The sequence below is a fragment of the Jaculus jaculus genome, chromosome 14 (genome assembly GCF_020740685.1).
Source record: "Jaculus jaculus isolate mJacJac1 chromosome 14, mJacJac1.mat.Y.cur, whole genome shotgun sequence".
Taxonomy (NCBI): domain Eukaryota; kingdom Metazoa; phylum Chordata; class Mammalia; order Rodentia; family Dipodidae; genus Jaculus; species Jaculus jaculus.
Window position 1 is genome coordinate 52,010,562 of NC_059115.1, and position 26,284 is coordinate 52,036,845.

The window sequence follows — 26,284 nt, forward strand, 5'->3', positions numbered from 1 at the left end:
CTGCCAGGAATTTAAACTCCTATTGGCAGGCTTGCAGGCAAGTACCTTTAACAAGCCTATTTTTATAAAATGTGAATTACTGGATGCATTATTATAAATAATGTTTGCAATTTACCACTGATATCTTTTACCACTCAAGTATTAATTATGACTAGAAATATAATTTTCTATGTTTTTTTCTGGTGATTTGTATTACTGAGTATACCCATTTGATCGTAAGTTGAAGATCTACACACAGATGGATTTATAAACCTTTATTAATATTATATAGCTTAATGGATTTTATATCTAATAGGAAGTGTTCCAGTCAAAAATTATTGATCATTTCTAAAACCATGTTTTTGGGCTGGGAATGTAGCTCAGGAAGTACAGTGCTTGCCTAGCATGGCTGAAGCCTTGGGTTTGATCCCCACAGGTACATAAAACAGACATGGTGATTTAAGGGGTGAGTTGTAAATATTATGTATAGGACTGTATCTGGCCTAGCTTACATAATCCTAACATTCTGGGGATAGAGGCAGGAGGATCAGAAGATCATGGTCATCCTGGACTACATAAAGCATGTGAAGCCAACCTGGTCTAAAACTCCTGTATAAATAAATAAATAAATAAACAAGCAAACAGGTAAACCAAGCCAACTTTGACTTACTAGGCACAAAGTCACTTTCTGATTCACCTCCAAGTACATTCGAGAACTTGGTTTGGACCTTACTAAGTTCAGGAAATTTCTAAAAACTTTCACATACTGAAAATCGTTTATAAAACTACAAAACTCTTCCATTGGGCATATAGGTAACTGGTAAAAAATAAAACCAACATTTTCCATTGAGCATTTATTATTATTAATTATTATTGTGGTATGTATGTATGGGAATGTAAAAACTGATGTCAAATTCCTATACTAGTATTTGAGTTTGCTAGGATTACAGTGGAAAAGTACCTGAAAGAGTTTTGGTTTTTTTTAATAATAAAAATATGTCTCATAATTTAGAGGCTAGAAATTCAATGTCAAATTACCAGCAGGACAAAGTTCCTTGGAGGCTCTAGAGGGGAATCCTCCTTCCTCTCCTAGCTTCAGGCCTGTACCAGCCACCATTATTATTCTTGGCTTGTAGATATGCCCTACTGTCCAGTGGCTGTCCTTCCCCTGTATCTTTGTTCTGTGTCTGTCACATCCAAATTTCCCCCTTTTTGTATGGACAACAGTCATGTTGCATTGCAGCCTACCTTTGTAGCTTTATTTTGGCTTGATCATTTTTATAAAAATTTCAATCCCAAATGAGGTCATATTCTGTAACATTCCAGTTTAGGACCTACACATATGCTTAGTGCAAGATGCAGTTCAAGTCCATAGTGTAGGGAAATGAGTAAGAACTTCATGATGTAATCACTTGTAGACATTTTTTCAATCATAAGGAAATTTATAAACATCATTAAAATACAATGGTAATTTAAAAAATTAAATATCAGAATTGAAATAAAACATAACAACTAAAGGAGAAAAGATCAAACAAAACATGAAAGATAGTATTATTGATTGTGATCTTTGTTTTCTGTGGAAGTGTATCAAATATTGCTTGGAAGACTAAAAAAAACTAGCAAAAGAACTCTCTACCACAAACCACAGTTTTTATTTCCATCAATATACCACACTTGCAAAATGAGGATAGATGAAGCTAAAAGTCAGTATCATGTGCCAATGATCCCAGCACCTGGAAGGCTCAAATAGGACAATTGAGATTTCAAGGACAGCCTGGGCTACATAATGAACAGCACTCCAGGCCAGCCTGAACTATATAGTAAGACCATGTCTGAATAATGTTAAAAATATAATAAAATGTAAAAGACAATGAGAGCTTCAAATCTGAAGGTTTACATTACCCTCTGTAGACCATTCTAGATTGCTAAAGGGATACAGGAAATGCATCATTAATATCCCACTGTAACTAATTATTTCTTAGATAAAAGCATAATGTAATATTAATTAATGCTTTTTCTTTAACAGATGTTTAGTGCATACTTCCTAGAATTTTAAATGGGAAAATAGTGTGTTCTTTCATTGAATATAGGCAATGAGTTTAGCCTTTTAACATACTCCATCAGTGCTTTAAAATATAAAAATATATCTACTATATTCCCATTGTAAGAATAAAAAGCAAATAAAGAATACCAAATTGGCAATGAGCCCTTTCCAAGTACTACAGCTTTTCCAGGGACTTCAAAAGAGCTTCAAAACACCCCCTAGCATAAGAAAGACCACTTGAATAACTAAGAATATTTTTTGGCTGTGGTACAAAGATACTGAGTCAGCAAAAGGAATGAGGGCAAAACAAGTGACCCAAAGAAAACCTGGTGGACCTCTGCCACACCCATTAAACATGCTCGTCTCTGTCTTCTGATTGTTGCTTCTAGACATCGATGAGTGCCTGGTAAACAGATTGCTTTGCGACAACGGACTGTGCAGAAACACACCAGGAAGTTACAGCTGCACGTGTCCCCCTGGTTATGTGTTCCGGACGGAAACTGAAACCTGCGAAGGTGAGTGCTGTCTTCCTTTCCTTGCCACAGCTGTGCACCTGTCGGTGCCTTTATGCCAACTGCAGCCGGGGGCAATGTGCTGAGAAGGGCATGTGTGACTATAGTCTCTTATCCCATTACCTCTTTCACGTGACTTGAAGGTTTCAGAAATAGCATGCATCTAATTTGTAAATACTGTTGGTGCAGGATTCAGGGGTTCAAGAGGGATCTCCCAAATTTATGAACCCCAATTTTGGGTCCTGTCCTATTTTTCACAAAGAATTGATAAAAACAGGCTCAAAGAAGGGTAAATTATGGAATTACTGAGTTTATCTAGGGAGAAATCACAAACTGTGGGGTTTATTTCAGAGAAGCTGGGATCTAAGAAGGCTAGAGCAGAGTCTTAAGCACGTGAAAAGCACGCGTCCTCATGTACAAGGTACAGCCCAGTTCATAAGGCTCCTTGAAGAGAAATTGAGGTTTCTAGGCAAAAACTGGAGTGGAGCCCCAAGCGTGTGTAGGGACATTAAGAAAGGAACACATACAGCATCCGCCCTGAGCTCTCCCCATGGAAGGAAGCTAAGAGGACAAATGGAGGGTTTACAGAAGAATAGCAGAGGGAAAATATCAAAACTGAGATCAGAAAGTTTAGATGAGAAGCGGGTAGTAGAGAGAGTTATACCTATGGGTACCCCACGTTTAGAGAAATTATACATGTAGCAGGCTCAAAGTTTAAAGGGAGCACCCACGTGGCAGATCTGAACTATAAGGGAATTACACACGTGGTAAATTCAGAGACCAGAGAAAAATCATGCATGTAATTGAAGTGTGAAGTCACTCCAAAGTATGAAGCACAGACAAGCAGAAAAATTACCCAGGCCAAGAAACAGTGCTATTTTCTTCCCACCCAGCCAGGCAGGGTTACAGGGAGGAGGAGCCAGACCCACCTGGATCCCCTATAACCAGAGTGAGGAGAGGCAGAGAAAGCACAAAAGAAGGCCAAAAACTTTATACTCAATTGAAAATGTATTCTTTCGTCAGATTCAGGTATGTAAAGGGCAGATCCAATTGGGTTGTAGATTTAAAGGGCAGGCTCCAAGGCCAGCCCACCTAGGTAGTGAAGGGCTCCCAGCTAGGCACTGTGCTACTGTGGGCAGCAGGCGGCGCTGTAGCTGTTGTAACTGAGTGTCCACCAGACACACGGTACATTCCTGCCAAGGCGTGGTGGCATCAGTTTCTTTCCTTTGAGCTTCTGCCTCTAATTGTCTAAAAGACAATTTTCTCCTGAGTCTCTTATACTGTCACTTTTTTTCATTCACATAAAAACATAAGGAAATACTTAAAAAGAAAAACGTGGGGGGGACCCATATTATTTTATTTACAAAAATAAAATGTCAGATTCTTGTGTATTTCCTTTGGTTACTCCTTTTTATTCCACAGTGACGTGTTAACCTGAATGGCGCAATCACAATTAGATTAAATAATTTATGTACTCAAAAGCTCAGCCCAGAAAATATTTAAGAACTATATAAAAAATAATCACTTCAAGAAATGTGGGACTGTATAAAAATAATAAGTCCAAGGAAATGTATAATCTTTCAGAATTGTCCTTTCCATTCGGTAATTGAGGAATTATTACTTGGGCTCGTAGCTTACAAGCCAATACTGTGTAAAACATTATTTTCAAGCATGTTTTTTGGGCAGGTAGAAGTTACATGAACGGGTTAAGTGTCCACATTCATTGAGACAGGGACCATGTGATGAGTGCACTCACTTACGCTTTTGTATCTGCTCCACATTTCAGAAGAAATGGTTTCCTTTTTAGGTCTGAGCTATCAAAGGCTCCTATAACATTCTCCAATCAAATTACTACTTCCGAGTAGTAACTGCCTTCAAAAGATTTCATCTCATTAAGTGTGCCTATTCCTTTCCTTGTCTGTTGAAGTCATTGTTTCTTAGGGATTCCTCAGCCAGGAAAAGTGCAATAGCAATATTATGCAAAAAAAAAAAAAAGTTTTAACATGTTCTCTTCATCTTCCTGTTTAACTTCAAAGCATTCTTGTGAACAGAAACAAGATGCCAAAACACAAATGACTCGCTGAAGTCAATGAAATGCAATTATGAAGTGCAGTTCTAAGTTTGGAGAGAGACCATGGAAAAACAATCATTATTCTAAAGAAAGAAAAAAAGAAAAGAAATGAAAAAAGAATCTTTGGCAGAAAAAAAAAATCTTTTTTTTTTTTTTCCTCTAAACTTAGCTGTAGTGATTGTTGCCCTGGCTGTCCAACAGGACTGCCTCCAAGGGTCGCACTTATCCATCCCCACTTGATGTACTGGAAGATTCCTGTTCTCCACAGATGGGCAGGGATCCTTAAGAGTTAAGAATGCCTGTTAGAAGGCTCTCTTTAAACCAGCTCAGGCTCCTCAAATATACTTATTACAGAGTTTCTATTTCTAGCTCCTCCTCCCATTTCTAACTCCCATTATCCTTGGAAAGTGCTTTGAAAAAGGTACTTTGGGAAAAGATGATCTAGCCATATTTCTTTCATGATTTTTTTTTAAGAGATGGGAGAAGGAATGTTTTTTAAGTTTGTGTTTTTCCTGGGTTGTTATACTCCACCACCTTTATCCATTTCATCTCTCATTTCATCTATTAGAGGGCAGATTGCTTTTACATCGTAAGGAGCTTAGACAGAAAGCGCACAGTGGTTGCTATTTTGGTGTGACTCAAAAGCTGATGAATGTTAGTACTGTTTTCCCATCAATAGTAAGAATAGTCTCTGATGACCTTGTGAGAGACAGAAAACTAATTGAATGGTTTCTGATGCCTCGTAGTATGCATGCTCAATTGTCAGCAGGTGTTTTTTTTTTTTTTTTTTTTTGTGTGTGTGTGTATCATATTCCTCCCATTTTAACAAGACACGGTTGAAACATTCTGAGAGATAAACTACCAAGCAAGTGGAAGTCAGAGACTCCCCTGCTTCCCTGAACAGCTGCATAGGAGCGAATGTCTTTTGTGGTGAAATGCTGACCACAAAAACATGAAGGCCCGTCAGTGGCCAGGCAAACAGTAGTGAAAGTTAGAAAGATCTTCAGGTATTTTGTGGAAAGGGCACTTGTTCTTTAACAAGAAACCTATATTTAACCTGTCATCCATAAGGAATAAGGACACATTATATAAATAAAGAAGAAATGACAGGGAAGTATGTTAGTGCCGACCTTACCTTATGGCATTGGCAGAAATAAGAATGATGTGCATGGAAAACATCCAGATGGAATTATTACCAGATTCATTATAAATTTTTGCTTTGTCTGTATATTAGCTCCGTTCATTTATTTGCCATTCATTTCTTCAACAGGTTAATCGGAATATGTAATAAATAACAACAATAATAAATAGAAGAAAGTTCCTCTGTGTTTAAGGCTGAAGTTAAAAAAAACTGTTTTGTGCTGCTTCAGCTCTGAGTCTGTGAAAGTTAAAATTTTTACAGCAAGCACTGTGGTTTAGATTGTGTTTCCAGTGACATAACTAGTTAAATGTAAACCAGATGTGCTTTGAAGTTTATTTCCAGGAACATACAGTGAACTGTTTCAATTCCTGGTTCCATGACATTTATAACATAAAAACATTGTATTTAAAGGAAAACTAAAGAGTTTATATTTGAAGTTGTCACTGCATATGTTTATAGTTTTTGAATTCATCCTTCTTAAATTTAAAATAGAGAATTTTTTTTAAACTATGACATTACTTTTGAGGGGACTTCCCATGAATGAAATTAATAGGATAATCATCTACATTAAACCCTCAGGTGATTCTCCGCTTCCTTTCTGGTCTTTTGGTTTCTCTTGTATGTTATGTTTGCGTGAAGGAACTTCAGAACTGTAGGATATATGTTTTCATTGGAAATCTGTATGACATTAATGATAATGAGTTACAAATACTCCTTTCTTTTGAAGAGTTCTCATTGCAAACAACCTGAAATCAAAATGTATTCATATTTCTCCAAATAGTTTTTATTTAAGAACTAAATTGGTACCTACGCTGTGAAGTTTGAGAGTGACCAAGACCATGCAAACCACTCTGAGGCAAACATGAAAGCTTTTATTCAGGAAAAGCGCAAGCTGCCAGGGCTGCCTCACAAGAGAACAGCCAACCTGAGTTTTTAGATTGTGGGCTTTATAGGGCTTCAGTTAAGGGAAGATGAGGTGTGAGACCAGAACAGCGAGCAGCAGACTTAGGAGATAAGGGGGCTGGAAACCATGGCCTGGGGACATTGTTAGCCAAGGAAGGGGTAATGGCTGGGTGGTTTCTTGAGGAATGTGGATAATCCACTTTCTTTATGTCTGTCGCCACCCTGCTGTCCTTGGTGACTTCATTTTTGGGAGCCTGTCCTGACCTAACAGTTACCTCTTTAGTCATTTTGAAGTACAAATAAGTTTGTTTTCTATACTGATTTGAAGTTTGCGTTTCAAACCCCACTGGCTAACATGCAGCTGAGCTGAACTTAAGGACCAGTATTGTACACATTTAACTTGAGACAGTCAGGAGCAGTCATTAAGAGTGTTCCAGTTATTTGTTTTCATGTTGTCTTCTCTATGAAAAGTGTCCATATTAAGTGTAAAGGAATGAGGAGAGGGGAGGGATGTCTTCTGATGAGCTCAGATACCCAACTGCTCAACATAAAGCTCTTGAATTGTATTGATCTGTTTCACATAACTAGCCAAGTAGAGAAAGGTAGCTGTATGTGACTTCTTGAACCTGGGTGGTTGAATGGATATTGAAAATTTCCTTTATATTATCTCTCAGAATTTACCTGCAGCTTATGTTTATACTGTTTTAATTCAAGTGTTAACCTGATTATCTATATACTTGAGGCTCTCTTTAGTCACCTCTTGAGTCTGCTTGCTTTTGCCCATCAACAGGAATTATCATTTGATCCAGGACTTAAACTAGTAATTGCAGAGGCCTGCTGAATACAATTACCTGTACTTCATCAAGATTTTCAATTATTCTTTTCCTCTTTTTTTTTAATTTTTTTTTATTAGTTTTCTATTCAGCAAATACAGGCAGTTTGGTACCATTATTAGGCTCATCCATGACCTACCCCCTTCCCCATTGGCCCCTCTTTGTTTAGGTATATGGGTCATGCCTTGTGGAGTTAGCCCACAGTTATGGGTAAGATAAATGTCTCTGCATATCCTGACCTAACATGTGGCTCTGACATTCTTTCCGCCCCCTCTTCCACAAAATTTCCCTGAGCCATGGTGGGTTCATTTTTGGTCTGCTTCAGTGATGAGGTGTTGGGGGCCTCTGAAGCTCTGGCTCTCTGATTTGGTAGGAGTTGATTTTTCTCTGTATTGGTCTCCTTCTCCCTTGTGCTGGTATCTGGTTCATCAGGAAAACAGCACCCTTGCTTGTTTCACTAATTTTCCTTAGTTTCAGCCGGGGCCCTTTTGAGGTATGATGGGATGGCTCTCTCCTAAGGATCTGCATCTGTCTGAAAAAGAGAATCAGATTCTCCAATGGAGAGTAAGTTAGTTCCAGGACAAATGAAATAACACTTACTTTTTTTTTAATAGAGAGTTTAATAGGTGTAGGCCCTCTTGTAGCCCATGATTGATGGTAGCTTGTTATTGGAGAGAGGGTTTAATGTTTGGATATGATTCTGACTTGTTTCCCAGCTCCAGCTATGGATCTTGTACCACTGAGGGAATCAGTTTGCCAAATCAAGAACAGCTGGTTTCCCACCATGGCTGTGTGCCACTATTGCACTTGTGTGGGCATCACAACTGGTTATTTGTTGCTAAGTAGGTTAGACCATGAGTTGCTTGGCAAGATATTGGTTATTTCCCCCAATCGCCCATGTAGCACCTTCTGGCACTAGATATGCTGATTATCTGGGGACTGACTCTCTCCTGGCTTCCAGCCATGCTGTTCCATTTTACGTGTCAGCTGCGTATGGAGTCTTCAGCAATAGGTTCTTACCACTAACCTTTGGTGGGTCATCAAGTACTCTGACAGAAGTCTGTCATTCTTTTAGGAAAACTTGTAGGTTTCTCTGATCAGAAGCTCATTGTGGATGATAGCCCCATGCTGGTACTGGGAGTCACTCTTTTCCTCTTTTTTTAAGCAATGCCAGAGATTAATCCCTGGGTTTTAGTCATGCCCAGCATGTGCTTACTGCTGGCCAACACCTCAGACTTAGTTTTTCTACTTTTTGTTTTACCAAAATCAGTTGTATTTTTTTAAAGAACTCACCAAACTAAACATGTGAATATAATGGGCTAAAGGACAAGAAAGGTGGATGGGAACTGGAAGAGAATTCTATACCCCATATGAAAGTTTCAGCTTTATTTCTTGGCTCCCATCTAGGAGTTAGGGCTTAAAGGCAGTTTTGTTGATTTTTTTTTTTCTTCAAATTGTCACAAAACCATGAGTGACAGAAAGAGTTAACCTTTGTTTGTTCATGGCATGTTACACCTAGAATTACATCCTATTACTAGGGTAGGGGGGAAACTAATCCAATTAATGTAGTTGGAATCATGTACTGAAGGAACATATTCTAGACCCTTCTCAGATAGGCTGCTCCCTGTGGTCCTACTGATTTCCCCCCAACCCTCCCCCCCCCCCCGCGTCATGAAGATGTACGCCCATGCTGTAAAATACATGCCTCCACTCCCCATTCACTTTACACCTTGTAGATCCATATTAAAATTACAAGAGCCAAATTTACCAGACATTCTGGCATAGTGTGTCTTGTCGGAATAATATTTTCCAGAAACACATGGCAGTCCTAACGGAATCTTCTTTCTCCTTCTGGATTGTAGATGTAAATGAATGTGAAAGCAACCCATGTGTCAATGGGGCCTGCAGGAACAACCTCGGCTCCTTCAACTGCGAGTGCTCCCCGGGCAGCAAACTCAGTGCCACGGGACTGATCTGTATCGGTAAGATTCCCGAAAGGTGCTGATGTTGCCTTGTCTATGCAAAGACGAACACACACCTGGGCCCCTCCTGTGGAAGAAAGCAGGCTGTGATAGGAGTGGAGCATGTCAGTGTAAATTAAGCAGTCTCTTAATTGGTAGAGTCGGAAAAGCAATATTCCTCTCACCTAAGTAATAGACCACACTGGGAGCTATAAGCACTTCTGCACAACACACATAATTTGTTACCCTAAAAATGTCTTAGGCATTAACGCAGTCAAATCCCTATTTTTAGAAATGTATCATACACAAAACCATAATGAAATTTAGATTCGGCTAACAGGCAAGAATTTAGAGATTTTACATTTTAAACAAATAGAAGGACTTTTTTCCCCCTTTCTGTCATCAATCACAAAATTGTGGACTGCAAAGAAAAGAAGGTAAGTGTTTTGCTTTTGGAAATCTCTGTGTTTATAAATAAATAATAAAATATTTAAGATCAATGCTCTCGTTTTTGTTTTAAGATAATGCCTTGCTATGTATCCCAACGTTGTCTTAGAACTTGATGTGGCCCAGGCTGGTCTGGAATTCACACTCTCCCTGTGACAGCCTCTCATAAATGATGAGATTATAGGCATGGCATGACTAAGATCAGTTCTGCATAACACAACACAGGAAATGTGCAAAGCAAGTTAGTCTGAGCTACGAAGGATTGTAAGGAAAAGACTGCCCTTGTGAATTTCCCCTGAGTTTAATGGCAGTGGCTGCCTTCACTGGGAACACTACAGCTTACGTTATTATCTAGTGTAACTTTAAAGTAAGGACAACATAGTATTCCAGATAGCTAGGAAGATGCTTCAGTCTTGAAAATATGTTGGCAGTGTTTTGTATGTTACCTAGCCAAAATTAATTTTCAATTTAATATTTACTAATTTTTTTGTCTCTGTTGGTAGTTAGGTGCTAAATAACTACTTATTTCATGAATGGAAATGGCTAAGTCTGAAATTATCAATGAAAACCTCTTTGTCAGCATGCAGCTCTTCACTTACCAGCAGTACAGCTGCTGAACTGAGCCGAGGCTACAATCTGTTGGGGCAAGGTTTTTTTTTTTTTTTTTTACTTAATAAAATTTCTAGTGTTGTGGGAAGGATGGGGGGGGGGGATTTGGATTGAATATGTGAAGCAAAAATATTTTTTGCTAAAGTACAATTTCCAGCTGAGATGGAGGAAATGAACTCATCATTAATTAATTAACATCTCAAAAAAACTAAATCTGCATGCCACTTGTGCTTCAAAGACAGCCCAGCTTCTGATTCATCTTATAGACTCATATTTTGGTCCTTTGTCCTTAGAGTCATTAAAGAAGCAAAGACTTTTTTATTGTCAAATATTTATATTACTCTTCTGTTTGCCAACATGGCCCTACCTTTCCCAGCCATTGTCATGCGATGTCATTTATCACTATCAAATCTGAGCCTAGAACTCCTCCGAAATAAATCTACTTAATACTTATAAGTTTTAGACTTCATTTTGTCTACTGTTTTCATTAAAAATATAATTCTAATTTTAGAAGTTAAATTGTAAAATAAACCCTGGAAAGGTTATGAGTATATATATATATATATTTATTTACTTTTTGTTGATTTTTATTTATTTATTTGAGAGAGAGAGAAAGAGACAGAGAGAGAGAGAGAATGGGCACGCTAGGGCCTCCAGCCACTGCCAACGAACTCCAGATGTGTGGCACCTCCTTGTGCATCTGGCTAATGTGGGTCCTGGGGAATCGAGCCTCAAACCAGAGTCCTTAGGCTTCACAGGCAAGCGCTTAACCACTAAGCCATCTCTCCATCCCATGAGTATATTTTTGATAGGACTGTTAATGGTTCTAATTGGTGATCAGCCTGATGCTTTATTTTTTATTATTATTATTTTAGTCAGAAACATTGTTGTATGGACAAATCATGTTTTGGTCTCATTCCCTTCCTCTCTGCCCCATTCCACGAAGGGCCCTCCCCAGTGGTATTACTGGTTTCACCATGGGATTATAAATTATGAATGAAGCAGTCAGTCACTGTGTTGGGGGGTGGGCCATGCCTTTGCATGCTTTTTGCCCACCCTGTGGCTCTTACAATCTTTCCACCTCCCTTTCTGTAATGTCGGGAGGTGTGTTATAGTTCTACTTTAGTATTGAGCCCTCAGCAGCTTTTGGATTTCTTCTTTGATATGTTTTTGAGTGTTCTCGGTGTCTGTCACCACCTCCCTGGTGCAGGCTGTCCAGTTCGCCGTGAGATAGCCTGACACGTTCTATTCAGGGAGTCTGAGTCACTAAATTTGGAAAGAAATGGGAATTTGGCTTTGTGGCCCCAAAATAATGGTAGCTTATGTATGATTTACTTAGGCACTGGTAATAATAAAGATTGAGAATCAGCGCCACAAATTAACTAAATATAATCTGAGGTTAACAACACTATTGTACTGTGGCTGACCTGTTAAGCACAACAGTGTCTGAGGTGAGTTCTCCCTGCACTAAACTTCTCCACCTTGACGGCTCTGTGCTGTTCAGAACCATGTTCCTCTTACTTGCCTTGGGTCTGTGCTCTGTTCCCAGCTTCCTTAGGCATGGAAGAAGATCGGCTTCACTGATCCCCCAGTGTCTAGGATGGACCATCACTTTCTCCACGTTTGCACCGTGGACCTCCCAAGGGCTGCTGTTCTCAGGCTCATTTTTTTTTCTTACTTCATTTTCTGTGCTGTTCATATTCTAATGTCCTCCTACCTCAAGTATTGCATGGATCAGCCCACAGACCTCTCTGCCTCCCTGTGTACGTACATCCTTAGGTGAGCTCTATGCCAATCCTCAAATTTATGGCTCTGCCCTCAACTTTTCCACGTATTCCAAGCTCATATCTCCTTGTGACATCTCAGAGTCACATGTCTAAAACCAGGTTCCTGTTTGCCAGCTTAAATGTACGTTGTATGTCTCATAGAAACGTTTTTATTTCAGCAAATGGCAACTGTTCTTGTCATTCCTTAAATCCTTGATGCCTTATTCTAAAGCATATTGATTCTACCAGTAAAACATACTGACCATGCCTGCTAGTTAGCCACAGTTTAGCCACTTCATCCAACCACCATTAATCCCCAGTATTTTTATATTAACTTTTTGGTTAACATAAAAAATAAAGGGTTTCATCATGACATCTTCACACATATGTCATTATACTGTGATTTCATTAGTTCTTGTACCTCATTGTCCTCCATAGTAAACTTCCTTTCTTCCCATAATTATTCCCCCTTACTGCTTACCTATTATGCATATTTTATTACCCACCCTATTTTCCACCTCTCTAAAGCTCGTCTCCTTTCTCCTGATTCCCTTTAGAGTTTTTAAACCTATATATACACATATATAAATACACACATACATATTACATATATAATTTTAAATTTAGGTGCCACATGTGCAAGAAAACATGCAAAACTTGTCTTCCTGGGTCTGACTCATTTTGCTTAGCATAATTATTTCCAGTTGTATCTGTTTTTCCAGAATAGGACATGATTTCATTTTTCTCTTAGGCTACACAAAATTCCATTGTGTGTATGTCCCACATTTTCTTTATCCATTCATATGTGGATGGACATCTAGACCCATTCCATTTCCTGCTTATTATAAATAATACAGCTATAAACACAGATGTTCATATATCTCTGTGGTATGTTAACTTAGAGCCCTTTGGATATATACTCAAGAGTAGTATACCTGCATCATAGGGTAGTTAGGTTTTGTCTTCAGAATCTCCACAGTGATTTCCATAATGCCAACACAAGTTTACATTTTCACTAGCAGTAAATAAGTGTTCCTCTTTGCCAACACCCTTCCTCAGCATCTGTTTTCTATTCTCTTGATGGTGGCCATTAAGGTGAAACCTCAAAGTCATCTTAATTTACAATTCTCTCATAGCTGAAGATGTTGAATGCTATTTCAAGTATCTATTGGACTGTCTGTAGTCATGTCATCAGCCCACTTGTTGGTTGGATGATTTGGACTTTGGGTGTTAATTCACGCAGCTCTGTGTACCCTGGATGCTGATCGGCTCTCTGATGGGCACTGGGAAGGACTGTTTTTCATACTCTGTGGGCCGCCTCTTCACGCTGCTTCGCGTTGTCTCTGCTGTGCGGGGGCTTCTTGATCTTGTACAACCCTGTTTGTGGACTTGTGTATTTCTCTCTCTCCCTCCCTCCCTCTCTCTCTCTCTCTCTCTCTCTTTTTGGTTTTTCAAAGTAGGGTCTTGCTCTAGCCCAGGCTCACCTGGAATTCACTATGCCATCTCAGGCTGGCCTCAAACTCACGGCGATTCTCCTACCTCTGCCTCCTTAGTGCTGCTCTCTTCTTTTTTAATATTTTATTTTTATTTATTTGAAAAGGAGAGAAAGAAGCACACAGAAAGAGAAAGAGAGAGAGAATGCACCAGAGCCTCCAGCTGCTATAAAGGACCTCTAGATGCATGCACCACATTGTGCTTCTGGCTTACATGGGTCCTGGGGAATTGAACTTTGGCTTTGTAGGCAAGCACCTTAACTGTTAAGCCATCTCTCCAGCCCATATTTCTCTTCTTGATAAATACTAGAGCCTCTGTTTTTCCCTTTCCTTGACACTTCCTACCTAGAATCTATTTTCCACATAACCTTCAGGTAGTCTTTGAAGAAATAAGCAATAATTGTCATTCCTTTCAGAAACCCTAGCTATAAAAACCATGGCTTTTGCATTCACTCAATAAGAGCTCCAGTCCTTGCCAAGCCCTTTGTCCCTAATGACCTTACTCCTGCTGTGACCATCTTCCATGGCTCTGCCTCCAATCTTTCTAACTGAAGCTCACTGGCTCACTTTATGCTTATGCTTGTACCCACCTAAGGTCCACCACCCATGATCTCTGTGACTGGAATGTACCTCAGTCAGATTTCCACGTTTGGTTCTCTGTCTGTTTTTATTCAGATCTCATGTTCTAAGTCAGGTCTTCTCTGACTACCCTATGTAAAACAGGTTCTTTCTGTCTTTTTTTTTTCTTCCTTTGCTTCTCTCTCTCTCTTTCTCATAGACACACACACCCTCAAAATGTTTGTTCTATTTTGTCCCGAGCTCATAACTAACCTCTGACCAAATATCTTCAGCTTGATTGTGTACATGTATTTGCACATAGAGCAATCAATGGGTGGGTGGCACACTATCAGTGGATTTAGAACTCTTCACTGTTGGTCCAGTGCCATCCTAAAGAAGTGAGATGAAGGCCTGGAATCAGACTAGACTTCTGTTGCAGTCAGGTCCACATTGCTGGTTAGAAATCACCCAACCAAGAGCAGCTTGTAGGAAAAAGAGGTTTATTTTGGCTTACAGGCTTGAGGGGGAAGCTCCATGATGGCAGGGAAAACGATGACGTGAGCAGAGGGTGGACATCGCCCCCTGGCCAACATAAGGTGGACAATAGCAACAGAAGAGTGTGCCAAACACTGGCAAGGGGACACTGGCGTTAACACTTATAAGCCCGCCCCCAACAAGATACTGCCTCCAGGAGGCATTAATTCCCAAATCTCCATTACCTGGGAACCTAGCATTCCAAACACCTAAGTTTATGGGGAACACCTGAATTAAACCACCACAATTTCCCAGGCTTGAATCTCAATGCTGATGCTATGCTAGCTGATTAGTCGTGGGTAAACCAGCTGACTTCTGTATTCCTCTGCTCTCATCTTCGACTGTACACACCTTATAGAGTCTTTTAATGAGAAAATTGAGAGATGGGAAGTTTTTACGGTGGTGTCTGATCAATATTAGCAACTCCCAATACAGTTTGTCTTACTTTCAAAGACCACAGCCAGGTGATAAGTCAGTAATTAGTTTGGGAAATTAGAATGTTGTTTCGATTCATGAGTCTTACCCAGGCTTCTGTTTCCTCTGTGCTGTGGCTTAACAGGTGTAATCCTGCCGAGAGGTATAGCAGAGACCTAACAGGTGGTAATAATGAAAGCTTCCTCATGAGTACACTCCTATGCAAGCCAAACACTGCTGCAAAGAGAAAAGGCATGTGACCATCCAACTCCTTCAACACCCATACATGTCCCATAGCTTTCTGTACCCAGTTATGGAGAGGGTTGTTGCTTTTGTTTAATCTTTGTCACTAAAGCTTTCGGACTGTGGCCACTTGCCCTTACTTGTACGTCCCATAGGATATCAGAAATCACTACATTCACCAGAGACTGTGCAGTTTCATTTTAGATCCTTCTCTGAGTTTGGAGAGCTATTTTATTTATTGTTGTTTACAAATATCTTAAGATGAGTTGAAATAAATTCTACAGGGGTTCTTGGGAGAGGACTCAATAGGTGAGAGCCCTTGACACAGAAGAATGAAGGCCTGATCTGCACGTGTCTGGATAGCACTCACAAAAACCTGGGTGTGACCATGCATGTCCATCACCCCAGTCCTGTGGGACACCGAGACTAGAGAATCGCTGGGGCTCCCTGGTCAGCCACACTCACGAAGAGCAGCAGCTGCAGGTTCAGTGAGAGACCACTCAAGGAAGCAGCGCAGGAGAGCCATAGAGGAGGACGCCTCATGTCCTCCCCTCACCTCTGCTCATGTGCACACAGATGTGCCCATCTACACACATGGGCACATACCACACATCTTATGAGCACAGGCTAAATAATAATTAAATAATAAATAGGGCTGGAGAGATGGCTTAGTGGTTAAAGCGTTTGTCTGCAAAGCCAGAGGATCCCAGTTCGATTCTCCACGACCCACGTAAGCCAGATGCACAAGGGGGCGCATGCATCTGGAGTTCGTTTGCAGTAGCTGGAGGCCCTGGAGCACCCATTCTCTCCCTCTTGTTCTCTCTTTCTGCTTCTTTAGCTCTATCAAATAAATAAATATTTTAAAAATACATAATAAATAAATACATTCTATGGTAATACACTTTGATATTTTCCAAGATCTATAAAACAATGTACCCTTAAGCTTTTTTATTTTATTTTATCAGAATCACTTAAGTGTATCAAAATGTAGATGTCTGGGCTGAACACTTACAGTATTATATGCCTGTATTTCATCAGTAGCATCTAATATAATACACACTTCACTAAAATCCACATTTGTACAAAGAAAACTTCACATATAATTTATATAACCAGTTAAAAGTTGCTATGTCAACTTTGAATAAATTTATCACTGCTTCAAAATCAGATATTAATCATTTAGTGATTTCTTTATTTAATAACCATCAAAGATTCACAAACTGTGCACTGTCCCCTTACTCATGGAGTAAAAGCTTAAAAGTATCTTATTAGAGCAGGGCATGGTGGTGCACACCTTTAATCCCAGCATTTGGGAGGCAGAGACAGGTGGATCGCCGTCAGTTCGAGGCTACCTTGAGACTACATAGTGAATAACAGGTCAGCCTGCGCTAGAGCAAGACCCTACCTCAAAAAAACAAAAACAAAAAAAAGTATCGTATTAGGATTTTACTGCTTAAAAAGAGAAATTTGCCAGGCATGATAGCACACACCTTTAATCCCAGCACTCGTGGGGCAGAGTAGGATGATCGCCTTGAGTTCAAGGCCATCCTGAGCCTACATAGTGATTTCCAGGTCAGCCTGAGCTAGAATGAGACCCTACCTCGAAAAACAAAAACAAAACAAAAAAATAAAACTTATTAGGATTTTATTGTTTAAAAAGAGAAACTTAAATTTGATGTGGAGATACTGTCTAAATTATTAGGAATGGTTATCTCAGATGGGTGATTTTTATGCTTTGTTGATGCTTCTTTATTTCCTCAAATAATTTCACATAAGCATGTGTTAATTTATAACTACAGATGAAACGTTAGGTAAGTATGTAGGGGACAATACATTAAATAAAACACATTGTGTACTAATGCTGGGGTTGACAGAGCTAGCACTGGTTTTATATGTGATTTTTATCGTCTTTTAGGTCATAATCTTTCAAGTTTCTCATCCCATAAATGTTTTCTGTTGGGGCAAGGCTGGCCCATCAATAACAGAGCATAGATTTCGTTCGGGCTTATTTAGTGAGGAATAAGTACATAATGGAGCTAAAACATTCTATCAAATTCTTCTGGGGCAGGACTGGGCCCTCTGTAACCCAGCATAGCTTTTGTTTGGGGCTTATTTAGTGAGGAATTAGTACAAAGTGGAGCTAAGGCATTTTATCAAAGTACGTGTCAAAAAGGACGCTTGTTCCTACACATGTAATGGTATTATCACTGGTTATGCACCATGTTCCTAGTACCATAATAAAATCTTAGACAACAGTTCTTATTCCTCTATAGAATATCATCAGTAGATATAATTCCATCTTATATGTGATATACAGTATAATATTTGACTTACATGTGTATATTATACCCAGCTTAACTGCATATGCATGGCAGAGGGTTCAAAGGAGATGCTGTGAATAGGTTTTAACAATGAATCCACATTTTTGTTTTTAATGCTGTAACAGATGTCTTTGATGTACTAAGGAGTTCTACCTTCTTCTGAGGTCAGAGCTCCCCCAATCTTTCCTGTTCCTTTCCAGACAGCCTGAAAGGGACATGTTGGCTCAACATCCAGGATAATCGCTGTGAAGTGAACATCAATGGAGCCACCCTGAAATCTGAATGCTGTGCCACCCTAGGAGCCGCCTGGGGGAGCCCCTGTGAGCGCTGTGAGCTCGGTAGGAGCCATACCCATGCCTTTTGGACTGCTCATTGGAATGCCTCTGTCTGCCTCCGTGAGGGCGCCTTTATAGTGAGGAAGGCCATGAGGTCATCTTCTCTTCAAAAAGGTTGCCTTCCCTGGCGAACCCCTTCTTGAAATGTGCATGTCCTGCTAACACACCTTGCCATACTTTAAACAGAGAAGGGCATTCATTGGCTGCTGAGCAACTGTTCCTTCCAGTCACCTCCTTGGCATGTGCCCCACTAGGGTGTGATGACCCTCCCCTTGAGCCTGTCATTTGTCCCCTTGTCATTCAGCTGTCAATCTGAAGTGGACAGGAATCATAAGGGGACAAAAAAGAATCTCAAGATGAGTCAAGTCTGATGGGGAGGTTCAGCAACTCTTGTGTTCTCCTGAACTAGCAGAGGGACAGAGTCCTCAGCCTTGAAAGCCCCCAGGGCAACTTACATGTGCATCAGGCTATGTCTAGAGCTAAGATAGATGCAGTTTCTTTTACTATGAATTAAAAATAAAAGCTATCATGGTGTTCTTTCAGATGCAGCTTGCCCAAGAGGCTTTGCCAGGACCAAAGGTGTAACTTGTGAAGGTGGGTGTATTCTTCTTGTGCGAGGTAAACTCTTTATACATTCATCTTTCCCTCTCAAGCTTTGGTGCTCTCCATCATTTTCAAAAACCTTAAGATTTCTAATTTCAATTGAAATTCTCTGAATGTAGTCAATACACTACTCTTAGGAAGCAGGCTGGACTCTGGACTTTCTCATTTCTTTTTTTTGGGGGGGTGGGTTTCGAGGTAGGGTCTCACTGTAGCCCAGGCTGACCTGGAATTCACTCTGTATTCTCAGGGTGACCTCGGATTCATGATGATCCTCCTACTTCTGCCTCCCAAGTTCTGGGATTAAAGGCGTGTGCCACCACGCCCGGCTTCATTTCTCCTCTTTATACAGTTGAGCAACTTTCATAAGGACATCACCAGCCTTCACGGCACAGGGCAGCTGGCATGGGAGCGTGTCTGGGCTGTGTTTTTATGGACAGGCAAGGCTGTGGTCGTTTTCACAGCTGGTGCCTTAGAACGCTGGTGGCTGGGTTGTGGAATGTTTTTCCTCAACTCCAGTAATAGTGCACATGGTGTTGCAGAGTGAAGGCGTTCTACAGGAAGTGAGGGGACACCTGCTTTTTCTATTTGTAACATCCTCATCCCTCTGCTCGCTCCATTTCCCTGCAGACGTTAACGAGTGCGAGGTGTTCCCTGGCGTTTGTCCAAATGGACGCTGTGTCAACAGCAAAGGGTCTTTTCACTGTGAGTGTCCTGAAGGCCTTACGCTGGATGGAACTGGCCGCGTGTGTTTGGGTAAGATGCATGCCTTCCCATCCTTTATGTCTAAAGCTAGGCAGCGTCTTTCTGGTCCTTTGGACAGTGGCCCATCCAAAACCACAGTCTGTGCTTGGGAAAACTTGCTTTAAATGAGATATTTTTCAGGGAAAATCACTCCAGGGTATTTTAAAATATGTATTTAATTAAAATAGTTTCTGTTTAATAAAGAAAATTGGTGTAGCTCAAAAACCACTGCTAAAGTTTTAGTTTCTGATACTTTAGAGAGAAGTCCAGTCTTTCATGTGGAGTTAGTGGACTATGCAAATTATGCATATTTTCAAACACAGGAATAAAATTAGAGACTGGCATGCAGAGGCTTAGTACAGCTGTGCAGTGAAGACAATGGGGCAGTCATGAGCAAAGTTATATCATTTATGCTGGAAACATTGATGGAACCTGGTCCTTCCCCTACTTCTGTTGGTGTTTAAATTTTCTCAATCATTTGTTTTCTAAAGATCCAATGTGAATAATCTCTTTCATCAACACTCTATTTTTAAATAATTTTTATTTATTTATTTATTTGAGGGACAGAAGCAAATAGAGAAAATGGGTATGCCAGGGCCTTCAGCTATTGTCAATGAACTCCAGGGGTATGCACCACCTTGTGCATCTGACTTGCATGGGTCCTAGGGAATCAAACATGGGTCCTTTGCCTTTGCAGGCAAGTGCCTTAGCAGCTAAATCATCTCTGAAACCCTCAACACTGTATTTTAAGGATGGTGATTTAACTCTAATCTTTATTGGTGTCATATCTGATAGAACTTGACTTTCATGGTGGAAAAGAAAATTTGACTAAGTTCAAATTGTATGTAAACAGAAAATTTTTTATTTAAAGAGAATTTTTTCCATTAAGCTGTAGAATAACGAATTTTTAGTTTGCCATGTATATTTATGTAGCTTTGTACTTGAACTTGAAGAAGATAGAATATGAATAATGCTAATGCCATGTTAAATCATATTTAAAATATTTAAATGTGCCATTGATTTTATTTTAGCCCTAGGAAAAAAATTTTAAAGTCTTGCAGACTTTAAAATGAAGTTTAGTTACAAGAACTAACATAGATTTCATTTACGTTAATTTTTTACAGCATATTTAAATTTGGATTAGACGCGTAGTTGTAGGTTCATTCAGAATTGTATATCCAACATATAAAAATTTATGTTATGGTTTTAAATATTTTTAAATTATCTTAAAATTAGCAATAGTATTTAGAAAAATGAGGTTCGTTTTTGTTTTTGTTTTTGGCTTTTTGGAGGTAGGATCTTATGCAAGGCCAGGCTGACCTGGAATGCACTATGTAGTCAGGCTGGCCTCAAACTCATAGTTCCTCCTACCTGTCTTCCCAGCGCTGGGATTAAAGGCATGTGCTACCGTGCCTGGTTCATAAGTTTTTTGTTTTTTGGGGTTTTTTTGCTTGTTTGTTTTTAACCAAATGACAAAATAATACTGTGATCCATGGCTAGTGAAATCAAATTGAATTCAGTAATTAAGGGATTTAAACACATGAACATTCACCATCGATTATAAGTTACCAATCAGCAATATCAATTTCCTATAATGCTCAAAATGAAATTCTTTCTATTTGCACCAGTGCACTAGGTTCTTTATCCTTGTACCTGGTGAGGGGTTTTTGTGATCACACTCCTCGATGTTGGCTCACTCTGTGAATGTGAAGAAGGTTTGAAAAGGCTGGCATGTGACAGTGCTAATGACAGGCGGTGACAGCTGGCTGTAGAAGAATTTCAAGTACATCAAGGAAATGTGGGCTAGCGAGATGGCTTAGCGGTTAAGGCATTTGCCTGCAAAGCCTAAAGACCCATGCTCCGTCTCTTTGCAGATCCCCACATAAGCCAGATGCACAAAGGTGAGGCAAGCACAAGGTCGCACATGCCCACTAGATGGCGCTAGTGTCTGGAGTTCACTTGCGGTGGCTGAGGTTCTAGCACGCCAATTCTCTCTTTTGCTCTCTTGCTCTCTCTGTCTAAAAAAACTCATAGTAATACTAAAATATAAAAGGACATGCAAGCACAGCTGTTTACAGGGGCGAGGCAGGTAACACTGAATGAGCGCACAGACAACAGGGGCGGAGGGGACTGCAGAAGACTGCGCAGAACAAGCACCGACCACAGAATTGCCAAGTTCCATCCTGGTTTCTGCACAAAGCCAGTCAGAACATGTATACATCCTAGGTGGCCCATGCACTGACTTGGCTCCAGTTCCTGATATAAGTACTTATATGAATCTCTAGCAGTAATTGAATTTTAGCCTAGTTATGAAGTCAGAAGCACAGGACCAGGGAGTTGACAAGGTATCTCTCTTCTTTACCGAACTCCTTTTGAATCAATAACAACTCAGTTATATGGTAATGGTGACAATATGTATCATGGTTCATCATCATGAAAAAAGCAAAATTAAACTTTTAAGCATTAAAAATATAAAGGAAACTGCCAGGCGTGGTGGCACATGCCTTTAATCCCAGAACCTGGGAGGAAGAGATAGGAGGATCATTGGGAGTTTGAAGCCAATTGGAGACTACATAGTGAATTCCAGGTCAGCCTGAGCTAGAGCGAGACCCTACCCCCCACCAAAAAAAAGACACAGAATTACTCTTCTAAGATATAAAGACTTCTTACGTACTAAGTTCAATACGTCCAACTTATCATAGAATGGCTTCTTAAGCAATTCTCATCACTGACAGTTGGACTCAGTGAGACCCATTGTTACTCCAGTAACAGTAGGGACTCAGGCCAGAGTTTTGGGGCTACTTGTACTTAAATAAGCTTTACATAGTTCATGAAGATGCATACATACCTTGTAGCGGTGTTGGGTGAAGCTGAATCCCGAGATCAGTCCCTGGAAGCCCTGCCTGGAACTGGCCCCGGATGTGAATTTGCTGAGTGCTCATGTAGACATACCAGGTAGAATTACCTACTGTGAGTAGCTCCCTCCAGTGCACGGAGTCAAAATGAATATGTGTCGTGCTCACATTTCATTTGAAAATCAAACCCCTCCGTTATAATTCGTAGAATGTATGTAACTCTATTTGCTAAAGTTGATGTTACCTTTGGTTGAGAACTTGAATCAGTAGTATGGGTAGTTAACTGATGATTGAGCTGTTTGTTGGCTTCTCCATTCCCTCTGCTAAGTAGTTTTCAAGTTAACTAAGGATTTAATGTGTCAAGATACTTTGGACAAGTAAATGATTTTATTTGATTAAGAAAAGTGTTTTGTTTTTTTTTCTGAACTCTTGTATTTCTAGCCATACAACCAGTATGTGACCATAGTTTGCCCATCAGCTCCTTGACCAACAGACGAACATGCTGTGAGGAGACCACACTGTTTTACTTGACTTTGTGGCTACTTATTGCTACTTTAAGGCTGTGAGAGTAAGGCCTGAAACATTGCGTTTTGAAGCATAAAGGAAAATGTATATTTAAACAAATGACTTTCCCGTTAGTAAGGAGGAAGGTTCCCATGTTGACGTAGTCCGGAACAAAACTCCCAATTTAAAAGGTAAACTTGGTAGGAACAATGACAACAACAGAAAGAAAAAAAAAAAAATCCTTAAGTGCAAAAGTAACATGTTTTTAAAATCATTTTCAATAGTTGTATCAAATTGCAAATGGTTGTCGCTGGTCATCTATTGCTTATGACTAGACCCTTCACACGCCTGCTGAAAGTGGCTTTAAGTCAGCGAACGAGAAAGTGAGCAGACAGTGAGTATTGGCTAGGCCCTGAAAGAGTCAGGTCACTTGGACGGACACCTTTACTTCCGCAAGGTTTCTTGTGAAAGTCGAGTAACGCTGGAGAGGAGTCCAACCCCACTGTTGCTCTCCTTATGCGGTTACTATGCAGTCCATCCCGGGAGGCGAGACTCTGTGTGTCGTTCCCCCTGGGTCTGCGGCACTGAACAGACACTGCTCTGTGAACACGCGGTAAGCGTCCTGCCTCGTGCTCAGCCTTTGCCTGCTCTCCCGCTGCAGATGTGCGCATGGAGCAGTGCTACTTGACGTGGGACGAGGAGGAGTGCGTCCATCCTGTGCCCGGCAAGTTCCGCATGGACGCCTGCTGCTGTGCAGTTGGGGCAGCTTGGGGCACCGAATGTGAAGAATGCCCCAAACCTGGCACCAAGGAGTTTGAGACCCTGTGCCCCCGGGGCCCGGGCTTTGCCAACAGAGGGGATGTTCTCACAGGACGGCCGTTTTACAAAGGTGACTGTCAGCAGAGCCACGCATCCTCTGTGCTTAACAGGAGGTCATGTCCTCATGAGAACGGGTTTTGCTTTAAACATGTGATCTGTGGCCAGTCTTCATGTCGGGGACTACAAATGAGATGTGAAAAGCGGTATGGGTATAAAGCTGACAGCCAAGTCACTAATCGTGTTCTTCTCACTCTTTTGCTTTCACAACCTGAAGAGGGGATAGCCCTGCCAGTTTCCTTGGTAGCAGAGAGATCTGTCACCACTTGTATTTATCAAACAGAAAGAAAGAGAGCAGAGCTCTGCTGAGATATCAGGTCTATTTCGAAGTAGGAACTTAGGTGGCATCACTGGACACTTCAAAATTTGCTAGCCCTCATTTTTACATGGATATGTTATTGTTTCCTGTCATGACAGTTTTATTATTAGCATACAGAGAATTAGGTTTTGTGAGGGTGTTTTCGAACAAGTTTTTTGCTGGCCTTCGTTCCCCTTTCCCCACTTTCCCTTCCCCCCTGGTGGCAGCGCCCTCCCCAACCTTGCCTCGTTCTGCTTTCATACTTGTGTCCTTTTCTCACTGCTGGTCACCTCTTGTTCCTCTCTCGTGGTCTCTGGTCTTGACTCCTAGGCCACACTCACTCTCCCATCCCCTTATTTACCTACCTATAAACATTTAAAGTTAAGATCCACATATGAGAAAGAACATGCTTTTTTTTTTTTCTTTCTGGGCTTGGTTTACCTCACTTAGTCTAATTGTTTCCAATTTCATCCATTTTCCCAACTTCATTTTTCTTTACAGCTGAGTAATTTTCCCATCATGTTCACATACCACATTTTCATTATCCAGCCATGGCTTGATGGCCATTTAGGATGGTTCCATTTCCTAGTTATTGTGATTACAGCAGCAATGAACCTGGATCAGCAAGTATCTCTGTGACATTTCTCAAAAGAAGAAACACAAAAATTGCCAAAAGTCATTTTTTTTTAAATGTTCAATATTCTTAGCCATTAGGAAAACATAACTTAACCACTGTGAGATTTCATCTCACCCCCCCCCATCAGAATTGCTGTTATCAGCTGGGCATGGTGGCACACGCCTTTAATCCCAGCACTTGGGAGGCAGAGATAGAAGGATCTCCCAAGAGTTCAAGGCCACCCTGAGACTACATAGTGAATTCCAGGTCAGCCTGGGCTAGAGTGAGACCCTACCTCGAAAAACAAACAAAGAATTGCTGTCATCAAGAAAACTATTGACAAAAATGTTGGAAGAGGGTGTGGGGAAAGAGGAACACTTCACTGTTGGTGGAACATAAACTGGTGCAGGTTTCTCAGAAGGCTGAACTGGGGCGAGCCTATGACGCAGCTGTCCCGTTCCTAGGCATTACCCCAAAGGCTCTGTGCCCTGCCTTGACAGCTCTTTCATGTCAGGTGAGGGAACTATCCCTTTTTCCAACCAGCTCCGCATTCCAGCTTTATTCTGCTTTTAGATATCAACGAATGCAAAGCCTTCCCTGGGATGTGCACCTACGGGAAGTGCAGGAACACCATTGGCAGCTTCAAGTGCCGCTGCAACAACGGCTTTGCTCTCGACATGGAGGAAAGAAACTGTACAGGTAAGATTGTTCTTGTTATTTGGTAAACCTGGCACTCTCTCTCTCCTTTGATCTGCTTCAACATACGCCTCCGTTTAGAACATATAACTTTCACTATGATTCTTCCCAAACGTAAGTCATTTTTACAAATGAACTTGAGAATGTCAACATAGCACAAAACACTTTGTTTTGGCATAATGATATGATCATTAAAATATATCAAGACTTGGGCTGGAGAGATGGCTTAGAAGTTAAGCACTTGCCTTTGAAGCCTAAGGACCCCAGTTCAAGGCTTGATTCCCCAGGACCCACATAAGCCAGATGCACAAGGGGACACATGCATCTGGAGTTCATTAAGAGTGGCTGGAGGCCCTGGCATATCCATTCTCTCTATCTGCCTCTTCTCTTTATGTCTGTCGCTCTCAAATAAATAAATTTATACATACACACACACACACATATGTCTTAAGAACAGAACATAGCTGTTAAATTCATGACTGTTATATGAACTTGAATTATATTTCATTAATTTTTTAAGGTTTGTAATAGAGATACTGTGACCTATGTTCCTCACCAGAGAACACTACTCTTAACCATTCCCTTTCATTTAAAAAAAATGTGAAGTAACTTTTTCTATGAGATAATACTTACTTTATTATAAATGGTTGAACTGCATCTCCCGGGTCTTAGTTTCAGAGAACTCTTTATATTCTCTTTGGAATTTTCCTTTTTATCCCACCCCCATACCTACCCCTTCCTCACAATGCCCATTAAGATATCTCTCTTACCTCCTGCCCATGTCTACCCTGCCTAGCCTAGTTACGGTATTTCACAGTCGTCTGTCTGTCCAGCTTCTCATGTGCGGCTTCCCACACTAGCGCCTCACCCTCGTCCATCACCATCAGGTTCTGCCTTCTGAGCTGCCAAGCTTCGCTAGGGTAGCGAGGAG

At 40.6% G+C, this 26,284-nt stretch overlaps 1 protein-coding gene across 1 annotated transcript in view; it reads left to right on the forward strand.

Annotated features, from left to right (window-relative positions):
* Fbn2 (fibrillin 2) overlaps positions 1-26,284 on the forward strand; it is a 267,870-nt gene that overhangs the window by 170,041 nt on the left and 71,545 nt on the right. The window contains exons 19-25 of the mRNA XM_004651524.2: positions 2,413-2,538; positions 9,346-9,465; positions 18,030-18,167; positions 18,708-18,758; positions 19,395-19,520; positions 23,529-23,756; positions 25,231-25,356. Coding sequence (XP_004651581.2) covers positions 2,413-2,538; positions 9,346-9,465; positions 18,030-18,167; positions 18,708-18,758; positions 19,395-19,520; positions 23,529-23,756; positions 25,231-25,356 — 915 coding nt within the window. The remainder of the gene's footprint in view (positions 1-2,412; positions 2,539-9,345; positions 9,466-18,029; positions 18,168-18,707; positions 18,759-19,394; positions 19,521-23,528; positions 23,757-25,230; positions 25,357-26,284) is intronic.